This window comes from Hylobates moloch, unplaced genomic scaffold (genome assembly GCF_009828535.3).
Source record: "Hylobates moloch isolate HMO894 unplaced genomic scaffold, HMol_V3 SCAFFOLD_8, whole genome shotgun sequence".
NCBI lineage: Eukaryota > Metazoa > Chordata > Mammalia > Primates > Hylobatidae > Hylobates > Hylobates moloch.
Genome location: NW_026652283.1, coordinates 42,880,570 through 42,895,565, shown reverse-complemented (window position 1 = coordinate 42,895,565; position 14,996 = coordinate 42,880,570). Strand labels below are relative to the sequence as shown.

Sequence of the window (14,996 nt, the reverse complement as noted above, 5' to 3'; positions counted from 1 at the left end):
CTTAATTTCTCTAAGCCTCAGTTTTTTCATCTATAGTTACAAAAATAATAGCCAATGTTTATCTAACTCCTGCCTATATGCCAGGCAGTGTTTTAAGTCTTTTGCATGTATTAGCCTATTTAATCCTTAGAACAACCCATTGATTCTTATCCCACGCTGTTGTTGAGGAAGCTGAAGCTAGAGAGAGGTTTTGTAATTTTCCAAAAGTTATGTACCTGGTAAGCGGCAAACCTGGATTTAAATTCAGGCAGTCTGGCACCAGAAACAGTGCTACTCTTCTAGTATCTGATTCAGAATAGTAGTAGTGATCCACTGCAAATGCTTAGCACAAGGAGCTGGCTCATGATATGTGTACAATAAATGTTAACTTTTGGAGGCAACATAGTGTAATAAAAGAGATAGTGTAGTAAACATAGTGTAATAAAAGAGAACCAAATAAGAAGTCCTGGGGTTCCAGCCTGACAATATAAGATTGGCTTGTGTGACCATGAACAAGTTTCTTAGCCTCTCTGGACTTCAGTTTCGTCATCTGCAATGTAAGATCTTTGTACTTCATGGCCTCTGAGGTCCCTTTCAGTGTTAAAATTATCTACTATCTATGATTGCCCAAGAATATTGAGGTAAATTATGGATATACTTGAATTTGAAGGGATAGAGTCCCACATCACCTAGCGGATTGAGGAATAAGATACCTTAGCAATTTCTTGGGTTCAAAATATTTCTGCTTTGCCCCTGTACTCTTGAAGAATCCTGCTGGTAGTTAAACATAGTAAAGAACCACAAAGTTTGGTATCCAACCACCATATATTGAAATCTGTCTCCACCATTTACTAGCATGACCCTAGACAAGCTGCTTCTCTGAGTTTTCATTTTTTATCATCTGTAGAGTAGGGATAATAATAGTGCCTGCCCATGCTATTATTTCAAATATTGAGTAAGAAATGGCATATAAAATGTTTAATACATGGTAAGCATTCAATATATATTAACTATTATGATAATATTGAAATGATTTCCAGAGCTGAGAGGATTTTTTTAGCTCCTTAAGCTTCAGATGAGATAGAAACTCCTCAGTAACCCCTACCTCAAAAATGGAATTGGGAATTACATGACTAGGCACTGTAGTCATTGATAACTATAGGCATGAAACCTCAATTTTCTTTCTTTTTTTTTTTTTTTTTTGAGACGGAGTCTCGCTCTGTCGCCCAGGCTGGAGTGCAGTGGCGCAATCTCAGCTCACTGCAAGCTCTGCCTCCTGGGTTCACGCCATTCTCCTGCCTCAGCCTCTCCAAGTAGCTGGGACTACAGGCGCCCGCCACCACGCCCGGCTAATTTTTTGTGTTTTTAGTAGAGACAGGGTTTCACCGTGGTCTCGATATCCGGACCTCGTGATCCGCCTGCCTCGGCCTCCCAAAGTGCTGGCATTACAAGAATGAGCCACCGGAAACCTGAATTTTCTAATTGTGCAGGCCTCCCTATACCAAGGTGTACAGACCACTTCTCTAAAACAGTAGTGTCTTGCTTTACCTTATCCGTAGGTGTACCAAACCACTCATGGCAAAGCTCCTCTGGGTTTGGCTTGCTTCAGCCCTTCCCTGACCTAAGGAGAGTTGTTTTCCCACATACACACCACACTTGAATTTTTGGAGGAATTTAATTTTTTTAAACTATCGTCAAAAGAAGAGTGGCAGTTAAAAACCCAGCTCAAACCAGATTAGAGAGGGAAAAAAGGAGGAGGCAGGAATTATTAACTCATATAACCAAGAAGTCCAAGGATTTATCTGGTGTTGAGTGTCTGAGTACAGGGTTTTAAACACTATTACGTGTCTCCATCCCATGCCATACTTTGGCTTTATTCTCAGGTCTGTTCTCCATGTAGCAGTGCCCAAACTGCAAACATCCTTATGGGCATGTTCTCAGACAAAGATTTTCTTCTCCAACGTCAATCTCATGTCAAAAAACAACTGGCCTAACTTGGGACATAGACACATATACACTCTTGGTCTAGGGGAATTTGATGCTCTTAAACAGCATTGTGTTTTACCCCATGGCCAGGTACGTAAGGACCACATATATGTGGTTGACGTGCCCACCAAATCATGTGGAGTTAGGGTGGGTTTTTTTTTTTTTTTTTTTTGCCCTAAAGGGAAAAAAAGCTGGGCAAGCAAAAAGGAAGCGATGGCAGTTTTAGACTGAGTGATAGGAAAGTCCACATTGCTGTTGATATGGATGGGCTGTGGAAGCGATGGCAGTTTTAGACTGAGTGATAGGAAAGTCCACATTGCTGTTGATATGGATGGGCTGTCCCAAGAAATCTCTTTACCTTGGAAAGGCTGGCTTAGCCTAGCCAGCTTTGGGACTAAAAGTTTAAATAGTATGGAGTGGTAACTCTTTTTTTATTTGCATTTCCTTGTCACCTCCTCCCCCTAACTTTAATTACAGTTATTAATTGATACTTTATTCCAAAAGCTGAATCTTCCCTTTTCATTTTACCCATATGTTGCCAGTTTTAAAGTGTGGGCTCAGGAGTCAGATTGCCTGAATTTTAATCCTGTCTTTTCATTTGCTCACTTTGAAATCTTAAGCAATTTATTTAACTTCAAATAAATTGTACCTGTTTCCTCATCTATAAAATGAAGATAATATCTACCTCCTAGGGCTGTCTTGAGGATTAGATAGTCAATAGAAAGTGATTGGTATAGTGAACAGTAACATGCTCAATAATATCAGATACTGCTGCTGCTGTTATTTCCAGCTTTGCAGCTTGGGTGCAGCTTATCTGTTCTTTTGTCTGGAGGGGAAGGCTGAGGTAGTTTGGGAAATGCCCAAAAAGCATTAGGTTTTGTTATCTCAGGATGCAGAGTTGAAGCAAATTGAAAGAAGCACTTGGGGCTCTAATTGGAAGACCTAACTGTAATAATCTTATTTTTACAATTCATTGATAGATGATAATGGACAGTTAACCTCTCTAGCCTTCTTTTTACTCTTGTGCAAAATGAAGATTTTTGGATAGGACAATCCTTTCCAATGTCATTCCTTGGTCTTTAGTTGTTTAAGTAAACAATGAACTTCAAAAAGTATTTTGTACTCGGTGTGTGTATGTGTGCGAGACAGAAAGTGATGGAGAAGTAGTGAGTTAGTTTACATTGAGAGGAACCAAAATGATTTACTTATATATTGGGTTTATTTACTTATATATTGGGTTGACATGTTTGGTTTCTTCTTAAGACATTATTAGATCCCCTTTCATACTCTACTGTCCAGATCATCTCTAAGTATTTGTTAATCCTATCACATCTTTTTTGGATTTTTCAAATGCCTAGAAAGTTTTCTAGGCATTATGTTATGTGTTCTGTAGTACTTGTCTTAGGAAACTTGGTTTGGAGACTCTGTCCCACTATTTACTTTACAGCATTACCTTGGACAAGTTACTTTCTCTCTTATGTGCCTCATTTTCTTCATCTATCTAATGAGGTGTTTCTCCTTTTTAACCCTTAAGTCCTTTCTTAACAGTCTGTGATTCTGTAACTATCACAGCATAGGAGTAGCTGGATTCCAAAGGCCGAACTTGATATCACGATTAGGGTCCAGCCCCACAGGGTCAGTGGGTTTTCTCTGTGGAGACAAGAGAGTGTAGAAATAAAGACACAAGACAAAGAGATAAAAGAAAAAACAGCTGGGCCCAGGGGACCACTGCCACCAAGACGCGGAGACCAGTAGTGGCCCCGAATGCCAGGCTGAGCTGATATTTATTGGATACAAGACAAAGGGGCAGGGTAAGGAGTGTGAGCCATCTCCCATGATAGGTAAGGTCATGTGGGTCATGTGTCCACTGGACAGGGGGCCCTTCCCTGCCTGGCAGCTGAGGCAGAGAGAGAGAGGAGAGAGAGAGAGACAGCTTATGCCATTATTTCTGCTTATCAGAGACTTTTAGTACTTTCACTAGTTTGCTACTGCTAACTAAAAGGCAGAGCCAGGTGTACAGGGTGGAACATGAAGACAGACTAGGAACATGACCACTGAAGCACAGCATCACAGGGAGACGGTTAGGGCGGGCCTGACTGATGTCAGGCCCTCCACAAAAGGTGGAGGAGTAGAGTCTTCTCTAAACTTCCCCGGGGAAAGGGCGACTCCCTTTCTTGGTCTGCTAATTAGCGGGTATTTTTCCTTGACACTGACGCTACCGCTAGACCACGGTCCACTTGGCAATGGGCGTCTTCCCAGATGCTGGCGTTACCGCTAGACCAAGGAGCCCTCTGGTGGCCCTGTCCAGGCATAACAGAAGGCTCGCACTCTTGTCTGCTGGTCACTTCTCACTATGTCCCCTCAGCTCCTATCTCTGTATGGCCTGGTTTTTCCTAGGTTATGATTGTAGAGCGAGGATTATTATAATATTGGAATAAAGAATAATTGCTACAAACTAATGATGAATGACATTCATATATAATCATCTATGATCTATATCTAGTATAACTATTCTTATTTTATATATTTTATTATACTGGAACAGCTCGTGCCCTCAGTCTCTTGCCTCGGCACCTGGGTGGCTTGCCGCCCACATCACCATTCATTTTTGAAACATATTTTTAATCTGTTGCCCATTATGCTTGCTGCAGGATTTCGGCTGAATGCGTCTTCTTGGCCTATGTTCCTTTTGAAGACGCTAAATGGAGCAGAGATGGCTCCCATCAGGATTTTCCACAAGGTAGGCTATCCCTCAGATATCACCAACTCCAGGCTGCTTAAGGTCAAATATTGAGACTTTGATGTCCACATTTACTTATGGCCTGAAGATGCCTTCTCAGAAATTAGTTCAGAAGGATTTTTTAGTAGCTTATGAAGCAGCAATTATCCCCAGAGGAATATATTAGACTATAAGGTCCCATAGATTAGATTATATGGTCCCAGCTGCCAGTAATCTCTGTCTACCTGTCGGGCTTGTTAAGAAGTTAAAATGTATTATTAGTAGAATATGTTAAATGTAATACAAATCTAAAGGCACTATTCTTACTATAGATCTTGGAGTTCTGTAGAGTTCATGTTCTAAACAGAGAAAAGAAGGAGACTATTGTTTTACTGCCTATAATATGTTTGGGACTTTATATATACTATCTCATGTAATACCCACAGCTAACTTTATGAACTAAGAATTATTATTTCCATCTAATAGTTAAGGAAACAAATACTTTTGAATTAGGAGCTTGCTCAAGATCACATGGCTAGTAAGCGGCAGAACAGGGATCCAAAACCTGTATTAGTTATTGCTTCTCAAGAAGTGAGGCAGTGAGTCTATCAGTTGAATTTTCTAATGGGGTAAAAGTTACTGTAAAGGGTATTGAATTAGGTTTCCCTATGCTGCTAGTTAAGTCTCAACACTAAGAGCATCCTGCTTCTGAATTACCTAGCACTTATGTAACTCAGGAGTCGTTCTTGTATTCTTTGGGGCTAGAAATAAAGATGAGTTTTAGACTTTGTTATGCCAGCTGTGCAGTAAAGGGATCTGCCAAAAGACTCCAAGTAGAATGTTTAACTTCTGGATCAGTGGAGGGGGAAAATAGAAGAAAACTCAGTTGATTGAAAAGGAGAAAAAAGAACTTTGGAAATTCAAATTCAATAGAAACATAGACAATAAGATAGTTGTAATAAATTCAGACACATCAATTATCACAAGAAATGAGCTTAAGCTCATTATAATCATACATAGATCAGATTTTTAAAAATCTAGCTATATGCTATGTATAAGAGACACTAAACATAATGACAAAAATGTTGAAAGTAAAAGAATATCTACAGAGGGTGGGGATGATGGAAAACAAATTTTTTAATTTTTAAAAAAGAAAATAAAAGAATATGAAAGATGTGCCAGATGAACTTTGATCAAAATAAAGCTGGCATAAACTATACGGAAATCATACAAGACTTTGATACTAAAAGTCTAAATGATGCTAAAAGCATTGAGTCCAGGAATTTGAGACCAGCCTGGGCCACACATAGCAAGACCCCGTCTCTAGAAAAAATTTAAAAATTAGCTGAGAGTGGTGGCACGTGCCTATAGTCGCAGCTTCTTGGGAGGCTGAGGTGGAAGAATCGCTTAAGCCCAGGAGATTGAGGCTGCAGGGAGCTGTGTTTGCACCATTGCACTCCAGCCTGGGTGACAGAGCAAGACCCTGATTCTAAAAATAAATAAATAAAACGCATTAAAGAGGTCACTATCTAATTATCATAAAGTACAGTTCACCAGGAAGATAAAACAGTCATAAATGTACATGCTCCTAGAAAATGTAATCTCAAAGTATAATAGAGCAAAATTTGACAAAATTACATGGTACAGTTGGAAAATCCACAAATCACTAGGGAATATTTTAAGACTTATCTCTTAACAATTGATAAATCAAGCACACAAGAATTGGTATGTCAATCAGCATAAGCTAATAATCAGTATCGAATAAGTTGGTCAATTTTTAAAAATCACTTTATTTGCATTTAACAACAACAGTTGAATTTGAATGATCTGAAAATAAATTTTTTAAATGCCACTTATGATAGCAATGGAATTGTAATTTGCCTAGGAAAAAAGTTAGTAAAAAAGCACGAGATATTTATAGAGGAAATTTTAAAATGTATGTTGAAGAAATCTGCATTAAAGAAATCTTGGCCAGGCACAGTGGTTCATGCCTGTAATCCCAGCACTTTTTGGGAGGCCGAGGCATACAGATCACTTGAGGTCAGGAGTTCGAGACCAGCTTGGGCAACATGGTAAAACCCCATCTCTACAAAAAATACAAAAATTAGCAGAGTGTGGTGGTGTGTGCCTGTAATCCCAGCTACTTGGGAGGCTGAGGTAGGAGGATACTTGACCCTGGGAGGCAGAGGTTGCAGTGAGCCAGGATTACACCACTACACTCCAGCCTGGGTGACAGAACCAGACCCTTTCTCCAAAAAAGAGAGAGAGAGAGAGATAAAGGAAATCTTAACAAGTGGAAAAGACTATCATGTTTATGGATGGGAAGGCTTGATAGTATAGAATAAAGGTTATTTCCACCCAAATTCATCTATAAATTCATTGTAATTCCAGTGAAAATCCTAATAGGGTTTGTATATGGAACTCGAAAAACTGATTGAAATTTATATGAAAGATGGAGAATGAATAGCAAAAACAATATTGAAGAATGACAAAGTAGGGGGACTTTTCCTATCAGATATCCATTTAATAAGACTATGTTATTGGTACAGGATCAGATAGTAAGATTAAGGGAACAGAATAGAATGTACAACACATTTTTTGAAACTTGATCTATGTAACTGCATTACAAATTAGCACCCAGGAACTCTCCACACTTCCGGTGAAAATATACAATGTTACAACCACTTTGGAGGACAAATTAAAAATATTTAATAAAGCAGAAGATGTATATATCTACCCTATAACCCAGGAATTCTACACCTAGATGTATAACCTAAAGAAACCTTCCCACATGTGTACAAAGAAGTGCAAGAATGGGGTTAAAACTCTTTTAAAATAGTAAACAATTGGAAAGATCTTTAAGTGTCCAAAGGAGAATGAATAAATTTCGATATATACGTACAATGAAATACTGTTACAAGTTAAAATGAATCAGAGCTAAATTTATCAACATGGGCAGATTTCAAAAGCATACTGCTAAACAAAAAAGCAAATTGTACAATGATATATACAGCATAATACCATTTATATAAAATTTAAAAGCAGGCAAATGGGTATGTATGTATATAGTAAAATATAAAACATGCATGGGTAGCTGTTACCTCCGTGGTAGGTAGAGGGGGAATGGAATATGGGAAGGGCACAAAGGGAGATTCAACTTTATCTGCAACCTTTTATTTCCTTTTTTAAAAATCTGAAGCAAAGTTGTCAAAATGTTAGGATTAATAAAGTAATACTTTAAATATTTAAATATTTAATTTAAAATATTTAAAAGAAAAGCTATATATCCATTATAAATCTTATATAGCAGTCACTTTTTAATCATCCAAATTAGATAGTAGTCTATTGGCATAATGGCCTCTCTTCGTGTCTAGGTGTGTATGTTTCTGTTTCTCATCTAGGAGCCACCATCGCCTTCCCACAACTTCTTCAAAATGGGAATGAAGCTAGAAGCTGTGGACAGGAAGAACCCTCATTTCATTTGCCCAGCCACTATTGGGGAGGTTCGGGGCTCAGAGGTGCTTGTCACTTTTGATGGGTGGCGAGGGGCCTTTGACTACTGGTGCCGCTTCGACTCCCGAGACATCTTCCCTGTGGGCTGGTGTTCCTTGACTGGAGACAACCTGCAGCCTCCTGGCACCAAAGGTAAAGGCCCATCTACGTGCTCTTGAAATCAGGACCCAGATGATAAGGGAGACTACCCAGGTCTGTCATGATCATGTCTTCACCAGTATACTTCACTAGTATGCAGGGGAGGAGCAAGGGCCAACAGCTTAGGTAAAAACCCAGGTCTACCAGGGAGTAATTAGAAACAGTAAGTATTAAGTGTCAAATGAAGCCGCATATGGCATTTAGGATAAAGTAATAATCCTTTGCTCTACATAGCCTGGTTTATTTTCAGGCAACTAGCATTTCATCTCTCTTACTTTTGTCCCTAACCCATTACAAAGTTTGAGTACTAGTATTCCCAAGGCACACACCTTCCTCTGACCTTAGGGGCTTTGGATAAAAGCTGGAGTAACACTGTATTTTAAAAATAGTTGAGAAGCACCGTAGCAGGATGGAAAAAGAACAAGTTTTGAAGTAAGATAGACATGGGTTTGAGGTGCATCTCTGCCTTTTATCAGCTGTGTAGCTTTGGGCAGTTAATTCACCTCCTTAAAATACAAATTCCACATCATGAAGTAGAAAACCTACTTCATGAAGTTATTGTGAGGAATAAATGAGATTACATGGGTAAAATGCTTACATGAAAAGCTGATGACTAGCAAGTGCTAAACAAGTTTTTATTGTATTACTGCTGCTATTATAGTTATATTCTATATTATAACTATCATATTATATTATATGATTATTACAATATGCTATATTATAATTATAATACTATTATTATAAAACTAACCACTACCAATGAGAGAGTATATATAAAGTACTAGAATAGTGTCACAGACTAAATGAACAATAAAATGATACAGATGATGACAGTGGAGAAGATCCAGAGTAGATTTTGAGGTAGCTGCTTTCAGTAAAGATAATAATCTCGTCCTCTTAAGTCTAAAAAGTACTGGTGAATCTGAGGGAATGAAAAGTCACCCTCCTTATTGTCTGAGGATCTTTTTCTAAACCTCTGTTGAATTCATTCATTCAATTAGCCAAATATTTATTGAGCACCTAATTGTAAGCCAAGCTGAGAGTACACGAGTGACAAAAATGAACAACACTGCTGTGCTCATGACACCTCCATTCTAGTTGGGTGAAACAGATGGTAAACATTTAAATCAAGAAATAAGATAATTTCATATAGATAATTTTTATAGACAGAAATAAAATAATTTCTCCTAAGGAAATAAAGTATGATGGGATAGTGACAGTGAAGGTATAATTGTAAAGGGGTTTTTTTGTTTAATAGCCTTATTGAAATATAATTGACATAAGATAAATGGCATGTATTTAAAGTGTACAATTTGAAAAGTTTTGACATATATATACATCCATGAAACCGTTACCACAATGAAAATAATGAACATATTTATCATTCACAAAAGTTCTTTGTAGAGGGGAAACTTGTTTAGGTAGAATTTCTTTTCAAGAAATTTGTCTGAAAAGTTGATACTTGAATTGAGACCTGAATGATGAGAAGGAGTCATCCAAGGAAAGAGACTTCCAGGCAGGCAGAAGGAACAACTAATATAATGATGCTGAGACATGAGTGAGTTTGCTGTGTTCCAAGGGCAGAAAGCAGACTGCTCTGACTAGAATGCATTGCCTGAACAAGAAAGTGGTACAAGGGGCCAGGTGCGGTGGCTCACATCTGTAATCCCAGCACTTTGGGAGGCCAAGGCAGGCGGATCACCTGAGCTCAGGAGTTTGAGACCATCCTGGCCAACATGGTGAAGCCCCATCTCTACTAAAAATACAAAAATTAGCAGGGCGTGGTGGTATGCACCTGTAATCTCAGCTACTCAGGAGGCTGAGGCAGGAGAATCGCTTGAACCCGAGAGGCAGAGGTTGCAGTGAGCCAAGATTGCGCCAATACACTGCAGCCTGGGCGACAGAGCGAGACTCTGTCTCAAACAAAAACAAGTAGTACAAGTTGATGTTGGAGAAGTGGGCAGGTGCCAAATCATGTAGGACCTTGTAAACCAGAGTAGGAATACTGGATTTTATTCTAAACATATTAGGGAACCATTAGAAGGTACTAAGCCAGGGAAGTGACAAGATTTGATTTACTTTAAAAAAATCACTTGGACTTGTATCCAGAATATAAAAGAACACTTATAACTCAACAATAAAAAAGACAACCCAATTTAAAAATAAGCAAAGGATTTGGATAGATACTTCTCCAGATAACATACACAAATAGCCAATAAGCACTTAAGATGCTCAATATCATTCATCATTAGGGAAATGCAAATCAAAGCCACAGTGAAATACCACTTCACACCCATGGATAGAGCTATAAGCAAAAGACGGATAATAACAAATGTTGCTGAGGATGTGGAAAAACTGGAACCCTCAAACATTGCTGGTGAGATTGGAAAACGCTGCAACCATTTTAGAAAACAGTTTGGATGTTACTCAAAATGTTAAAGAGTTACCATGTGACCCAGTAATTCCACTCATAGGTATATACCCAAGAGAAGAGAAAACATGTTCACACAAAAACACATAATGAGCATTCATGGCAGCATTATTTATAGTAGCCAAAAAGATAAAACAACCCTAATGTTCATCATCTGATAAATGGATAAATAAAATGTGGTATAGCTAGAGGACAAAATACTAATTGGTAATAAAAAAGGAATAAAGTACTAAAACATGCTACAATATAGATGTATCTTAATAACATTATGCTAAATGAAAAAGCCAGTCACAAAAGATAATCACTGATGATTACATTCTTATGAAATGTCCCGAATTAGCAAATACACATAGACAGAAGTAGATTCGTGGTTGCCAGTGACTAGGGGAGGGAAAATGGGAAATGACTGCTATTGGGGTTTCTTTTGAGGATAATGAAAATGTTTTAAAATTAGGGAGGATGTTTGCACAACTCTGAATATCTTAGAAAACACTAAAATGTAGGGTGAATTTGTGGTATATAACTTATGTCAATAAAGCTATTATCTAAAAAAAATACTTGAGCTGGTATGTGGAGAATGAGTTGTACAGTGGTAATTGTGGACAAGGAAGAAATGAGGTTGCTTGGATTAGGATAGTCGCACTGAGGTGGAGAGATCCTCGGGCAGAGTGAAAGGGAAACACACTTCTTGGCTCAGGAAAGTGCCACTCCTCTCTGTGATGCAAGAAACAAGTACCCTGGGGTCAGTATGGTAAATTCATTGTGAGGAAGCACTGTGAGGTAATAGCTCTGTGGAAGCAGCAAGAAGAGAGGTACCTTGGAACTGATAGCAGAGTCATTTTTGTTACTTGAGGCTAAAACAGGATAAGCCTTGGTGCTCTGGGCTTTATTCAGTTAATAGGTTGCTTTTCTCATTTTCATGCCTAGGGGATTCACTGTTCTTTTGACTGATAAATCTAGAGCAGTTAGGCAGTTCTCCAGAGCCAACAGAGCTGACGGTCTTTGTGTCCAGGTTGCTGGATATGCATTCCTTTCTGGCTGCAAACCTTGCTGATAAGAAATATGACTCACTCTGTGGCTGATGTTTCCAGAGAAGTTTGCTGACTGTTTTCCTCTCTTCTGTGTGTCTCTGGAGTCCTTAGATTTTCAACAAAAGATGGTCAGAGGACCAGGCTCAGAAGGTAGAGAGAGACCTTCCAGGTGACATTTCCAGACCAGGTGCTTCAGTCATCATTCCAGCAGTTAGGTTGTTCCCTCTAACAACTGTCTCCTCCCACACTTTACACCCTCAGTAAGTCCTACAAAAGCGCTTTCTGTAACAGCAGAAGTTTGGCCAGCAGTCTCCGTGTCCTGGCTAAGGAGCAAGTGATGCAATGTGGAAAAAATGTGGTTACTCAATTCATTTCACAAAACAAGTTGTTCTCTGTATGTAAGCCTGTTCTCTTTCTAATCATACTATTTCCTCCTTCTTTCCTACCTTCTGGTCATTAGTATGCAAATATTAAAAATTCAGAGTAAGATAATGTTTCTTGCTCATGGCAAATAGGAAAAACCAATATTTATTTAATGTTCCTTTACACACAGATTTTCATTTTATCTTCTGGAAACTCTGAACAAGGTATAATTATTTTCAGATACATTTTATTTATAAGAAAACTGAAGCTCAGATAATTAAATGACTTGGCTCTGTTGATATCTGAGTCTAGAGAGTGAGACCATGGAGATCTTTTAGTAGAGCCACCTGTCAGGACCAATATCACTGAGGCATGTTGTTTTCACACTTGTCTCCCTGATACTCTTCCCATTTGGCCCTTCTTCAAAGCTTCATTTGAGATCCTGGATTTTGGCTTCCAAATCCTGATAAAAAATAGGAAAGAAGCAGTATGGTGTAATATCAGAGCACTGAACTGGGTTCTAGTCCCAACCAGGCCGCAAACTTGGTTACGTCATTGAGCAAGTCATTCTTACATGTGAGAGGCTGAACTACATGATCCCTAATGGGCACTTTTACCTCTGTAATACTATATAGTTTAATGATCTTGGGAATAGGTAGCAGGTGACTCCTGTGCCTGTGTCTCCTACATGATTTTAGATTCATCAGCTCACCTACCACCTATCTGCCTTTTTGAAGTAATTCCTGTGTGCCAGCTGTCTGCTGCCTCTTTTTCTCCTTTTGTAAGCCAAGTAGTATCCCTTTTAGTTGCTAAACTCCTGTGGCCAAGCCAACTCTGATGGGTAGTAACTACCAAGCATCCAACTAATCCAGAGTACTTGGTTATAAAAGGCAGAAGCTTTTTACTTTTAGCATATTTTTTGTGACTTAAAATAAAACTGAAACAGATACATGCTTTACTTTTTAAATGTAAAAAGCAAAATGAAGAATTCAGTACATATGGCATGACTATGATGCTAGTCATACCTGTAGCCATCATGATAATCCACTTGACTTCCCCTTGCTCTGATTTCAGGCTGGGAAAGCCAGTTTCAGATTATACCTTAGCTTCCTATGTAGATTGATAGCAGTGAGAGAACATGAGACCCAAGCTACTTTATATTTTTATTATAAATTAATATATTGCTATTCTGGATTAGTATATTCGTCTCTTGTGACTTCATATGTTGTTAAACTGGATCTGTCTGCTCTCTACATGCTAATCCAAATATGGAAATCTAGCAGAGGTGCTGCACTTTAGCATACCTGTTAGAGTACATGGTCAACCAGGCCTCCTTTACCCTCTCAGTCTACCCTTTCTACCTGCGACAGGTTTCTTTATACAAAGCAAAAATTTCAAAGTCGGTCTCAACATTATGGCTCATGTACAGGATTCTTACCCTGGTCTGGAGGGTAATAATTTGATGCTTAAAAACAAAACTTCCAGAATATCTTTTCCTTTTTTTATTTGGAAAGTGCTTTCCATACTTAAAGAATGTTGTCTTTTTGTTGTAAAATCACATAGGAAATTATGCCACAATCGCTTTGGGATTCTAGGGCAGAAAGAGTTAATTAAATTGTAATCCTAGGCTAAGCGTGGTGGCTCACACCTGTTATCCCAGCACTTTGGGAGGCCGAGGCGGCAGATCACAAGGTCAAGAGATCGAGACCATCCTGGCCAACATGGTGAAACCCCGTCTCTACTGAAAATACAAAAATTAGCTGGGTGTGGTGGTGCGCACCTGTAGTCCCAGCTACTTGGGAGGCTGAGGCAGGAGAACTGCTTAAACCCAGGAGGCAGAGGTTGCAGTGAGCCAAGATCATGCCACTGCACTCCAGCCTGGTGACAGAGCAAGATTCTGTCTCAAGAAAGAAAAAAAAATTGTAATCCTAGACTACAGAGAGAAAAACTAGAATAGAGGCAAGAATAATACAACTTAAGGCTAACTTGTAGGTCTCAACATGAGGTCACCTGATAGACTGATCTTCCTCATCCATCCATTTATTCAAATTCTAACTATCAAGTCATGATTAAGTACTAGTCATTGACTCAGTTGATGGGGATTCTGCCATTAGTGTTTACAGTTTTGTGAACATATAGACCAATAAAGTATGACTTTGGAGGAATAAAGTACAGAGGGACCCCAACCTAGATTGAGAGGATTGGAGATTGGAGATCTCTATAACCTCCCTTGAGCCTAGCATGTCTAACATGGGCTGCTCTATAGCTATTAGATAAATGGATGAATAAAGGACAAGACTTCCAAATGAAGTGATATCTAAGCTGAAACCTTAAGAATGGGAAGGTAGAGAAAAAATTCTCTCTAGCAGTGGAAACAGATTAGTGTAGGGCCAGAAGTTTAAAAAAAAAAAAAAAAGTATGGTCAAGGAATTAAAAAATAGTTAAGGCCAGATGTGGTGGCTCACGCCTATAATCCCAGCACGTTGGGAGGCAGAGGCGGGTGGATCACAAGGTGAAGAGTTAGAGACCAGCCTGGCTAATATGGTGAAACCCCCTCTCTACTAAAAATACAAAAATTAGCCAGGTGTGGTGGCTGACGCCTGTAGTCCCAGCTACTCGGGAGGCTGAGGCAGGAGAATCGCTTGAACCTGGGAGGCAGAGGTTGCAGTGAGCTGAGATTACGCCAGTGCACTCCAGCCTGGGCGACAGAGTGAGACTCCATCTCAAAAAAAAAAAAAAAGAAAAAAGAAAATGGCTAGATTGTAGGGTGTAAGTAGAGGAGCAGAAAGAGATAAGGCACAGCAGAGGAAGGCACAGAATGCTTCCCTCATAGACC

The 14,996-nt window shown here is 39.0% G+C and overlaps 1 protein-coding gene across 13 annotated transcripts in view; it reads left to right on the top strand.

The window, feature by feature from the left end:
* SCMH1 (Scm polycomb group protein homolog 1) overlaps nucleotides 1–14,996 on the top strand; it is a 213,033-nt gene that overhangs the window by 120,503 nt on the left and 77,534 nt on the right. For 11 of the 13 annotated variants that reach the window (XM_058442483.1, XM_032160445.2, XM_032160443.2 and 8 more), the window contains 2 exons: nucleotides 4,617–4,705; nucleotides 8,086–8,329. The exons of the other annotated variants lie outside the window; for them this stretch is intronic. In XM_058442483.1, the coding sequence (XP_058298466.1) occupies nucleotides 4,617–4,705; nucleotides 8,086–8,329 (333 nt within the window). The remainder of the gene's footprint in view (nucleotides 1–4,616; nucleotides 4,706–8,085; nucleotides 8,330–14,996) is intronic. 13 annotated transcript variants of the gene reach the window in all.